The sequence below is a fragment of the Brachionichthys hirsutus genome, unplaced genomic scaffold (assembly GCF_040956055.1).
Source record: "Brachionichthys hirsutus isolate HB-005 unplaced genomic scaffold, CSIRO-AGI_Bhir_v1 contig_261, whole genome shotgun sequence".
In the NCBI taxonomy this organism is placed as follows: Eukaryota; Metazoa; Chordata; class Actinopteri; order Lophiiformes; family Brachionichthyidae; genus Brachionichthys; species Brachionichthys hirsutus.
In genome coordinates, this window is record NW_027180360.1 from 270,001 (window position 1) to 282,500 (window position 12,500).

Genomic DNA, 12,500 nt, shown 5'->3' on the forward strand with positions numbered 1-12,500 from the left:
AGTGTCGGTGTGTGTGTGCGTGAGTGTGTTGGTCGTCCTCAACAGCATGGCAAAGTTGGATGCCGAGGGTTGACGAGCTGTGCTCGTCAACTTTGTCGAGGGTTGACTCGCTACGCTCGTCAACTTGTCTTCTGCGTTGCAAAAGCAATAGCCCCTTACGCCTAGAATAGGCGCTCGGGCCTAATAAAGAAGAATAAAGAATTTTTGCAAAAACAATATAACTTTTTTTCTGAGTGTGCGATTTCTACACAAAATACATTTTCGGAATGGTCTCGACGAGGGCTACGCGTCTGTGGGGGCACACAAACACGAGTTGACGAGCTTCGCTCGTCAACACACCCACGCCCACACCCACGACACTCAACTTCGCTCGTCAACTCGTGTTTGTGTGTGTGTGTGTGTGTGTGTGTGTCTGTGTTGTTTAGTGTCGGGGTGTGTGTGTGTGTGCTGTTGAGTGTCGTGGGTGTGGGCGTGGGTGTGTTGGTCGCCCGATGGTTGACTCGCTGCGCTCGTCAACCATCGGAAGACAGTTACAAACACAGTTGACTCGCTGCGCTCGTCAACTGTGTTTGTCGATGTCTGTGTGTGTGCGTGTGTGTTGTTGAGTGTCGGTGTGTGTGTGTGTGTGCTGTTGAGTGTCGTGGGTGTGGGCGTGGGTGTGTTGGTCGCCCGATGGTTGACTCGCTGCGCTCGTCAACCATCGGAAGACAGTTACAAACACAGTTGACTCGCTGCGCTCGTCAACTGTGTTTGTCGATGTCTGTGTGTGTGCGTGTGTGTTGTTGAGTGTCGGTGTGTGTGTGTGTGCTGTTGAGTGTCGGTGTGTGTGTGCGTGAGTGTGTTGGATGCCGAGGGTTGACGAGCTGCGCTCGTCAACTTTGTCGAGAGTTGACGAGCTGCGCTCGTCAACTTGTCGTCTTCTGCGTTGCAAAAGCAATAGCCCCTTACGCCTAGAATAGGCGCTCGGGCCTAATAACTCCAAAATGAACATTTTGGCATACTGACAGTGTTCTACAAAACTTCAAAACATTTACATCTGCCAGTTCACTTTATTCTCCAAACAAATGCCCTTTGAACTTCTCAAACGTAGCCTTTGTCACCGGCTTAGTGAAGACATCAGCAACCATGTTTGCAGTAGGGCAGTACTCGATAGATATTTTCCCTTCTGTGTGTGCAGACCGTACAAAGTGGTACTTTATATCTATGTGTTTGCTCCTCTGTCTGCAGACTGGGTTCTTAGATAGAGCTATCGCTCCCTGGTTGTCTTCATAAACTGTGACTGGTACATGCTGGTTACTATCCATCCCTTTAAGCAGTTGTACAAGGTACATACTCTCTTGAGTAGCGGCTGCTAGCGCCATATACTCAGCTTCACAGGTGGATAGCGCCACTGTTGGCTGTTTCCTGCTCTTCCAGGATATAACTGGACCATCCTCACTTAAGCTGAAACAGTAACCAGATGTGCTCCTCCTATCATCCTTGTCAGCTGCCCAGTCAGCATCACTGTATCCCTCAAGCTGTGAGCTTTTCTCACCTTTCTGATAGTGTAGTTCTTGGTCCATAGTACCCTTTAAGTACCTCAGCACGTGTTTTGCTGCAGCCCAATGCTGTTGCTTTGGCTCTGCTAGATGTTGAGATAGCTTACTAACGATCCAGCTTAGGTCAGGTCGAGTACATGTCATAATGTATATCAAGCTACCTACAACCTCTCTGTATCCTGTTGAGTCAATTACTTCACCCTCACTGTCAAAGTTTAACTTCTGTTCACACGGGGTGGCTCTCGGCTTGCATTCAGACATTTCAAACTTTGCTAACATCTTCTCTATGTGTCTCTTTTGAGTCATTTTGATCTCTCCCTCACTCTGTTTGAAGTCAATTCCCAGAAAGTGTTTAAGTGGACCCATATCTTTCATCTTAAACCTTCTCTTCAACATGTCTTTCACATCACTGAGTAAGGTGTTGTTACTCGCCGCGATGATTAAGTCATCCACCCACACTAACAGAATTACTTTCTCGTTCTCAGATTTTCTGTTATAGACACAATGATCTGCATCATTTTGTACGAAACCATTCTCTGTAAGGTGATCATGCAGTAACATGTTCCAGTTACGCCCAGACTGTTTTAAGCCATATAGTGACTTGTTGAGTTTATACACTAAGTGTTCTCCTGTTTTTGATGTTACCTCAAAACCTTCAGGTTGCTCCATATATACCTCACAGTCCATTGGAGCATGGAGGTAAGCAGTCTTTACATCCATTTGATGCAAGGTGAGGTCTTCCTGTACAGCGACCTGCATCAGCGCTCGGACGGAGGTCATGTTGGCTGTCGGTGAAAAAGTTTCAACATAGTCAATCCCTTCCACTTGACCGTATCCTTTTGCGACATATCTGGCTTTAAAAGTCTCAGATCCTTCAGGGCTCTCTTTCACTGCATATACCCAGCGACCTCCCACTGCTCGTTTGCCTCTTGGCAGTGGGGTCAGAGTGAAAGTGTCATTCTCTGCTAAAGAGTTCATCTCCTCTTTCATCGCATCAGCCCACATTTTTGACTTCTTAGAGTCCATTGCCTCTTTAAATGTTTTAGGCATGTCATAAATCACCCTGTAGAAATAATCTACATTTTCACATTCGTCATCATTACACTCAGCTTTACACTGGTACTCCTTTAAATATTCTGGAGCCTTTCTCTGCCTTTTAGGATACCTCCTTTCTCCCTGAGTACTATCTGTCTGGGTCGGACCTGCCTCAGTAGTCACCTCAACACGAGACTCTGTACTCTCTTTAGGCTGACCCTGGTTGGCGACCTCTTGTGGTGTATTACCATAACGCTCCAGGTCGTCCCCCATGTCACAGTCTGTCTGAGTGTGGCTATCTGCGCTACTTTTAGTGATGAATTTTACCAGCCTATGTTTTAGGACTTTTCCTGTCTCAGGATAATACACATTATATGCCGGACTGTATTTATCATAGCCAATATAAAATCCCTTATCACACCTGGAATCCAGCTTCTTTTTATCTTGCTTGTATGTGTAGCACTCAGAGCCGAATATTTTCATGTTGGACAGGTTAGGTGTTTTTCCTGTGAAAACACGGTAAGGTGTTTGCTCCAGCCGCTTGCTGTAGCACCTGTTCCGGATTTGAGCTGCTGTCTGTACAGCATATGTCCAGAGCTGCTTTGGGAGGCTACTCTCCAATAGCATACATCGTGACATCTCAAATAAGGTTCTCCAGCCTCTTTCAGCAGTTCCATTCTGATGAGGTGAGTAGGGCGCACTCGTCTCGTGCCTTATCCCGTTCCTCCTCAGTAAAGACTGGAACTCCTGCCCGGTGAATTCTGTACCGTTATCAGACCTTATGCACTTTATCTTTCCGTGTGGAGCTACATCTGCTATGAATTTTTCTGTAGCTTTTGCCGTGTCACTCTTTGCTTTAATAAAGTATGGAAAAATCATCCCACTGTAATCATCAGTAAATGATATTGCATATCTGTACCCATCTTTATCTGCTGGTTCTATAGGGCCGCATAAGTCTGTGTGTACTAGCTCTAGTACTGTCGTAGCTTTAGCGTCTGCCTCTCTGTTTCTACTCTGTGTGAACTTGCCCTGTGTGCATATTTCACAGCTTTGGTTGTTCTTGTCATGTTTCCCTTTTATTGACATCCCTTCAACAACCTTTTCTAATTTTGCCACATCATCAAAATTGCAATGACCAAGTATTTTATGCCACGTCTGAATATCATGACAACCACACGCTTCATCAACATTTTCAACCTCTACTGTGCTAAGGTAATACAGCCTACCATACACATCCACCTTGAATTTGGTGCCATCTTTGTGGACCAGCCAGTCATCACCGTCCTTGAAGCGAACCTCTGCTCCGTTGGCTGTTGCTGCTTTGACAGAAAATATGTTTTGCGGGAACGATGGGATGTAGAGCGCTTGCTTAAGCCTTGTTGTCACGCGTCGTCCCTCGTTGTCCAGCAAGCAGACTTCAGCGTCTCCCCTCATCTTTGCCATTCCGCTCACCTTTGATCCGTCAGCAAGCTCGATCATGTGGTCCTCGGGTTTGAAGCTCTTGTCCACCGTTTTGAACTTCGTGGCGTCGTTGATCATGTGTGTTGTGGCGCCGCAGTCGACCATGAGACCCTTTTTGTCTCCTCTTTGAGTGGGACAGTCACTCATCCTGAAGAAACAGAAAGAAGCAGGCTCTGCCTCCATTTCTCCATCCGCTTTCTTCACCTGGTCCCGTCCTCGTCCTCGACCGCGCCCCCTTCCTCGCTGTGGCGTGTCCCATTTCCGTTCCTCTCTCCTCGCCTGGTATTCATCAGGACATAATCTGGCCAGGTGTCCCCTTTTACCGCATGCGTAACACTCGACATCAGCGAGGTCCGTTTTCTTTCCTCTTCCTCTTCCTCGTGGCCTTGCTGCCCCGCTAGTCTTCATCACATTGTCTCCTTCAACATTCACGTCACTCTTCCCATATTTCTCAGTGCTCTCATAACTTCGCAGTTTCGTTTTAAACTCGCCGAACGTTACAGCGTCATTGGTCTGGGTGATGTGCACGACGAACGGCTTGTATGCGTCGGGCAGCCCCTTAACCACCATGGCTATCTGCAGCCCGTCACTAATGTGCTCGTCTGCTCTTCTCAATGACGTGAATACCGTCTCTGCTCTGATGATGTAGTCAGTGACAGTTTCGTTGCTAGCTTTATGGAGCGAGGAAAGTTCACAGTATAAACTCACGACTCGGGGTTTGTCCTTTCCCGCGTAATGCTCGCGGAGGATCTCAGGCGCTTTTCTCCCGTCGCGCTTCGCGTCCCTCATTATCAGCGACAGGCTCTTGTTGTCCAGGCATTGCACCAGCTCCGCATATGCCTCTCCGTTCTTCGCCGCGTCTTCCTCAAGAGCCGCTTCGTCTTCCTCACTTATCTCCGGGTCTTCCGAGATAACTCCTCTGAGGCCGCGTAACTCCATGTGCGCCAAGAACCGCGTTTCCCAGAGCTCGTAACTTTTCTCGTCGCCGTCGAATAAAAGTCTGAACCATCTCTGGCTTGCATTACTGGGCCCATAACCTGCAGCGTTTGCCATCCTGCAGCAGTTCTTGCGTGTGGCAATCACCAAGTGGTTCTAACTTAATATTTACGGAGAAAAGAAGGACAGCACAACTCCACTGTATCTCATCTGGGAAACGAAACTCAGACCATTTATTTACTACTGCGCATGCTCAGGATAACTCAGGTACACGCAGCATGACATCACTCAATATGCTAATTAACATGAATTTGCTACATGCTATTAAATATGCTCAACAACTCCCTACAAGGCCATGGCAGATAGTGAGCATGGACCGCTTCAGTCATGGGCGCATGGATTATCTACTCATTGCCGATCACTATTCTGACTTTTGGGAGATTGAGCTCCTCCCTGATCTGTCTGCAGGGACAGTAATTAAACGCTGCAAAGCTCAGTTTGCGAGGCATGGACAGCCAGACAGGCTCATCACAGACAATGGCCCTCAGTTTACCTCGGCATTTGCCCGTTTTGCCTCAGAGTGGGAGTTTGAGCACGTGACGTCTTCTCCACGGCACCCCAAAGCAAATGGAAAGGCAGAATCAGCCGTCAAGATTGCAAAGAACCTGCTTCGCAAGACTGCTCGGGATGGAAATGATTCCTGGAAGGCGGTGTTGCACTGGCGTAATACTCCAACAGAGAATATGGATAGCAGCCCTGCACAACGCCTGATGTCTCGTCGCCTTAAAACGTCCATTCCTGTGACTGGCAAACTCCTTGAGCCGGCAGTGGTGACAGGGGTTACGGAGAAGTTACAGCACAGAAGGCAGCTCTCCAAATCCTGCTATGACCGGTCAGCGCGGGTCTCGCCCGAGCTAGAGGTGGGAGAGACTGTCTGATGAAGCCTCTTCCGGGTGACGCCTCACGTATCTGGAGAGCTGGAACATGTCTCAGCAAAGTCGCCCCCAGGTCTTACCTCGTGGACATTGATGGTTCTGTTTATCGACGCAACAGGGTGGACCTTAGAGTTGCAGAGTTGGGGGCTGTTCCGCGGTATGGGGACTGCGAGTTTGTACCTGCTGTTAGTCCCGAGAAGGGTGAGATGGTTGGCTCACCTACTGTGACCGGGTCAAGCCCGGATAGACCCTCAACGGGGCCCCCAGCTGCTTCCACACCCGCCGCCTGCTCTGGCACAGGATTGGGGGAGGGTCTGAGGCGCACCAGGGCAGGACGCCTTTCAAAGCCACCGAAAAGACTGAACTGGTGATCACTCTGAACTTAAGGGCCACATTGTGTTCATTGTTTGTTAGGCCGATAGTATTATGTTCATGTTCATAGTAGTTATAGTTCATTTTATATTGTTGGGAGATGTTACAGGACCTGACGTCATGCTGTGATGTTCTGTGTTCTGCCAATCACATGCTCTGTCTGCGCGCATGCGCATTGTTGTACGGAAGCTGCAGCGCGGCCCAAACAGCGGACCTGATAAAGAAGCCTGTTAAGTGTTCCTGTGTCCATCATTCTTTTATCTGTCAGCACCGACACCAACATGACGACAGTTTGAATGGCTGAATGTTAATTTTCATGACATCTGGAAAATTAAATACTTTCCAAAACTACGTTTTACAGTCCTGAATAAAGTGATAGTGATCCAGAATCCACTTCATCCCGATCACAATATTGCAAAATATCTCAACAAGCTGTTGAAGAGCAATCGTGAAAACAGACGACGTTATTTCCTCAAAATCTTGTTTTCAGATGTAACAGCTTTTAGAAGCAGTCATGAATCTTTTGAAGGATTTTAGGTGGTGATTTAAACTGATTTGCAACAATGAAAAACACTCGATAAAAACGTAAAAACAAGAAACCACAGGTCGTGCGAAGCTTCGTAAGACCATCAATAGAACAGACCCTGATTCACCGCTGAGAGACAAACATGACGTTAGAGGAAGCGTCTCCTTTGCTGTGCAGGTTCTGAGGCAGTGCCGTGAGCCGGACTCCACCAGGCCCCATCGGGCGGCGGATCCCGTCCACGTTGGGGTTTACTATGAAAGCCTGTGTCCGGATTGCATCAACTTTCTCAGTGGCATGCTCTTCCCCACCTGGATCATGCTGCACGACATCGTGTCTGTTACTCTGGTGCCCTACGGCAATGCACAGGTAAGCTGTAAATAAAGCATCTGAAATATAACTATATACTGTATAGCAATTATTGTACTCCTATGAAAGGGATAGAGACAGAATAAATCCTAATAATTAACAGCAGCATAGTTTTGTACAGAATTCTGTTGTTGTATTTTTCATGTTTAACTCGTGAGTCTGTTTTTCTCATTCAAGGAAAAACCTTATGGACAGAGATATAATTTTGCTTGTCAGCATGGAGAGCAGGAATGTCTGGGGAACATGATTCAGGTAAAATTCTAATTCCAAAAGCACAAATTGGAGAACCTTCAGAAAAAATAAAATGAATACAAATTGGAACGCTGCATGTGGTGCTTTTCTTCCAGCGTGGATTCTTGTAAATGTAAATGTGTAAATCCCTCTGCTCTTCTCAGACATGCTTACTGAACATGACTGACATGGCGTTCCCCATCATCTTCTGTATGGAGTCCTCCAGTAATGTCACCAAGGCAGCCAAGAGCGTAAGGATGTGTGTGTGTGTGTGTGTGCGTGTGTGCGTGTGTGTGTGTGTGTGTGTGCGTGTGTGCGTGTGTGTGTGTGCGTGTGCGTGTGTGTGTGTGTGTGTGCGTGTGTGCGTGTGTGTGTGTGTGTGTGTGCGTGTGTGCGTGTGTGTGTGTGCGTGTGCGTGTGTGTGTGTGTGTGTGTGTGTGTGCGTGTGCGTGCGTGCGTGCGTGCGTGCGTGTGCGTGTGCGTGCGTGTGCGTGCGTGCGTGTGTGTGGGGGTGTGTGTGTGTGTGTGTGTGTGTCTGTGTTGTTTAGTGTCGGGGTGTGTGTGTGTGTGCTGTTGAGTGTCGTGGGTGTGGGCGTGGGTGTGTTGGTCGCCCGATGGTTGACTCGCTGCGCTCGTCAACCATCGGAAGACAGTTACAAACACAGTTGACTCGCTGCGCTCGTCAACTGTGTTTGTCGATGTCTGTGTGTGTGCGTGTGTGTTGTTGAGTGTCGGTGTGTGTGTGTGTGTGCTGTTGAGTGTCGTGGGTGTGGGCGTGGGTGTGTTGGTCGCCCGATGGTTGACTCGCTGCGCTCGTCAACCATCGGAAGACAGTTACAAACACAGTTGACTCGCTGCGCTCGTCAACTGTGTTTGTCGATGTCTGTGTGTGTGCGTGTGTGTTGTTGAGTGTCGGTGTGTGTGTGTGTGCTGTTGAGTGTCGGTGTGTGTGTGCGTGAGTGTGTTGGATGCCGAGGGTTGACGAGCTGCGCTCGTCAACTTTGTCGAGAGTTGACGAGCTGCGCTCGTCAACTTGTCGTCTTCTGCGTTGCAAAAGCAATAGCCCCTTACGCCTAGAATAGGCGCTCGGGCCTAATAACTCCAAAATGAACATTTTGGCATACTGACAGTGTTCTACAAAACTTCAAAACATTTACATCTGCCAGTTCACTTTATTCTCCAAACAAATGCCCTTTGAACTTCTCAAACGTAGCCTTTGTCACCGGCTTAGTGAAGACATCAGCAACCATGTTTGCAGTAGGGCAGTACTCGATAGATATTTTCCCTTCTGTGTGTGCAGACCGTACAAAGTGGTACTTTATATCTATGTGTTTGCTCCTCTGTCTGCAGACTGGGTTCTTAGATAGAGCTATCGCTCCCTGGTTGTCTTCATAAACTGTGACTGGTACATGCTGGTTACTATCCATCCCTTTAAGCAGTTGTACAAGGTACATACTCTCTTGAGTAGCGGCTGCTAGCGCCATATACTCAGCTTCACAGGTGGATAGCGCCACTGTTGGCTGTTTCCTGCTCTTCCAGGATATAACTGGACCATCCTCACTTAAGCTGAAACAGTAACCAGATGTGCTCCTCCTATCATCCTTGTCAGCTGCCCAGTCAGCATCACTGTATCCCTCAAGCTGTGAGCTTTTCTCACCTTTCTGATAGTGTAGTTCTTGGTCCATAGTACCCTTTAAGTACCTCAGCACGTGTTTTGCTGCAGCCCAATGCTGTTGCTTTGGCTCTGCTAGATGTTGAGATAGCTTACTAACGATCCAGCTTAGGTCAGGTCGAGTACATGTCATAATGTATATCAAGCTACCTACAACCTCTCTGTATCCTGTTGAGTCAATTACTTCACCCTCACTGTCAAAGTTTAACTTCTGTTCACACGGGGTGGCTCTCGGCTTGCATTCAGACATTTCAAACTTTGCTAACATCTTCTCTATGTGTCTCTTTTGAGTCATTTTGATCTCTCCCTCACTCTGTTTGAAGTCAATTCCCAGAAAGTGTTTAAGTGGACCCATATCTTTCATCTTAAACCTTCTCTTCAACATGTCTTTCACATCACTGAGTAAGGTGTTGTTACTCGCCGCGATGATTAAGTCATCCACCCACACTAACAGAATTACTTTCTCGTTCTCAGATTTTCTGTTATAGACACAATGATCTGCATCATTTTGTACGAAACCATTCTCTGTAAGGTGATCATGCAGTAACATGTTCCAGTTACGCCCAGACTGTTTTAAGCCATATAGTGACTTGTTGAGTTTATACACTAAGTGTTCTCCTGTTTTTGATGTTACCTCAAAACCTTCAGGTTGCTCCATATATACCTCACAGTCCATTGGAGCATGGAGGTAAGCAGTCTTTACATCCATTTGATGCAAGGTGAGGTCTTCCTGTACAGCGACCTGCATCAGCGCTCGGACGGAGGTCATGTTGGCTGTCGGTGAAAAAGTTTCAACATAGTCAATCCCTTCCACTTGACCGTATCCTTTTGCGACATATCTGGCTTTAAAAGTCTCAGATCCTTCAGGGCTCTCTTTCACTGCATATACCCAGCGACCTCCCACTGCTCGTTTGCCTCTTGGCAGTGGGGTCAGAGTGAAAGTGTCATTCTCTGCTAAAGAGTTCATCTCCTCTTTCATCGCATCAGCCCACATTTTTGACTTCTTAGAGTCCATTGCCTCTTTAAATGTTTTAGGCATGTCATAAATCACCCTGTAGAAATAATCTACATTTTCACATTCGTCATCATTACACTCAGCTTTACACTGGTACTCCTTTAAATATTCTGGAGCCTTTCTCTGCCTTTTAGGATACCTCCTTTCTCCCTGAGTACTATCTGTCTGGGTCGGACCTGCCTCAGTAGTCACCTCAACACGAGACTCTGTACTCTCTTTAGGCTGACCCTGGTTGGCGACCTCTTGTGGTGTATTACCATAACGCTCCAGGTCGTCCCCCATGTCACAGTCTGTCTGAGTGTGGCTATCTGCGCTACTTTTAGTGATGAATTTTACCAGCCTATGTTTTAGGACTTTTCCTGTCTCAGGATAATACACATTATATGCCGGACTGTATTTATCATAGCCAATATAAAATCCCTTATCACACCTGGAATCCAGCTTCTTTTTATCTTGCTTGTATGTGTAGCACTCAGAGCCGAATATTTTCATGTTGGACAGGTTAGGTGTTTTTCCTGTGAAAACACGGTAAGGTGTTTGCTCCAGCCGCTTGCTGTAGCACCTGTTCCGGATTTGAGCTGCTGTCTGTACAGCATATGTCCAGAGCTGCTTTGGGAGGCTACTCTCCAATAGCATACATCGTGACATCTCAAATAAGGTTCTCCAGCCTCTTTCAGCAGTTCCATTCTGATGAGGTGAGTAGGGCGCACTCGTCTCGTGCCTTATCCCGTTCCTCCTCAGTAAAGACTGGAACTCCTGCCCGGTGAATTCTGTACCGTTATCAGACCTTATGCACTTTATCTTTCCGTGTGGAGCTACATCTGCTATGAATTTTTCTGTAGCTTTTGCCGTGTCACTCTTTGCTTTAATAAAGTATGGAAAAATCATCCCACTGTAATCATCAGTAAATGATATTGCATATCTGTACCCATCTTTATCTGCTGGTTCTATAGGGCCGCATAAGTCTGTGTGTACTAGCTCTAGTACTGTCGTAGCTTTAGCGTCTGCCTCTCTGTTTCTACTCTGTGTGAACTTGCCCTGTGTGCATATTTCACAGCTTTGGTTGTTCTTGTCATGTTTCCCTTTTATTGACATCCCTTCAACAACCTTTTCTAATTTTGCCACATCATCAAAATTGCAATGACCAAGTATTTTATGCCACGTCTGAATATCATGACAACCACACGCTTCATCAACATTTTCAACCTCTACTGTGCTAAGGTAATACAGCCTACCATACACATCCACCTTGAATTTGGTGCCATCTTTGTGGACCAGCCAGTCATCACCGTCCTTGAAGCGAACCTCTGCTCCGTTGGCTGTTGCTGCTTTGACAGAAAATATGTTTTGCGGGAACGATGGGATGTAGAGCGCTTGCTTAAGCCTTGTTGTCACGCGTCGTCCCTCGTTGTCCAGCAAGCAGACTTCAGCGTCTCCCCTCATCTTTGCCATTCCGCTCACCTTTGATCCGTCAGCAAGCTCGATCATGTGGTCCTCGGGTTTGAAGCTCTTGTCCACCGTTTTGAACTTCGTGGCGTCGTTGATCATGTGTGTTGTGGCGCCGCAGTCGACCATGAGACCCTTTTTGTCTCCTCTTTGAGTGGGACAGTCACTCATCCTGAAGAAACAGAAAGAAGCAGGCTCTGCCTCCATTTCTCCATCCGCTTTCTTCACCTGGTCCCGTCCTCGTCCTCGACCGCGCCCCCTTCCTCGCTGTGGCGTGTCCCATTTCCGTTCCTCTCTCCTCGCCTGGTATTCATCAGGACATAATCTGGCCAGGTGTCCCCTTTTACCGCATGCGTAACACTCGACATCAGCGAGGTCCGTTTTCTTTCCTCTTCCTCTTCCTCGTGGCCTTGCTGCCCCGCTAGTCTTCATCACATTGTCTCCTTCAACATTCACGTCACTCTTCCCATATTTCTCAGTGCTCTCATAACTTCGCAGTTTCGTTTTAAACTCGCCGAACGTTACAGCGTCATTGGTCTGGGTGATGTGCACGACGAACGGCTTGTATGCGTCGGGCAGCCCCTTAACCACCATGGCTATCTGCAGCCCGTCGCTAATGTGCTCGTCTGCTCTTCTCAATGACGTGAATACCGTCTCTGCTCTGATGATGTAGTCAGTGACAGTTTCGTTGCTAGCTTTATGGAGCGAGGAAAGTTCACAGTATAAACTCACGACTCGGGGTTTGTCCTTTCCCGCGTAATGCTCGCGGAGGATCTCAGGCGCTTTTCTCCCGTCGCGCTTCGCGTCCCTCATTATCAGCGACAGGCTCTTGTTGTCCAGGCATTGCACCAGCTCCGCATATGCCTCTCCGTTCTTCGCCGCGTCTTCCTCAAGAGCCGCTTCGTCTTCCTCACTTATCTCCGGGTCTTCCGAGATAACTCCTCTGAGGCCGCGTAACTCCATGTGC

At 47.7% G+C, this 12,500-nt stretch overlaps 1 protein-coding gene across 1 annotated transcript in view; it reads left to right on the forward strand.

Moving 5' to 3' along the window:
• LOC137914021 (gamma-interferon-inducible lysosomal thiol reductase-like) overlaps window positions 1-12,500 on the forward strand; it is a 27,195-nt gene that overhangs the window by 9,109 nt on the left and 5,586 nt on the right. Inside the window, exons 2-4 of the mRNA XM_068757640.1 lie at window positions 6,981-7,169; window positions 7,347-7,421; window positions 7,565-7,651. Coding sequence (XP_068613741.1) covers window positions 6,981-7,169; window positions 7,347-7,421; window positions 7,565-7,651 — 351 coding nt within the window. The remainder of the gene's footprint in view (window positions 1-6,980; window positions 7,170-7,346; window positions 7,422-7,564; window positions 7,652-12,500) is intronic.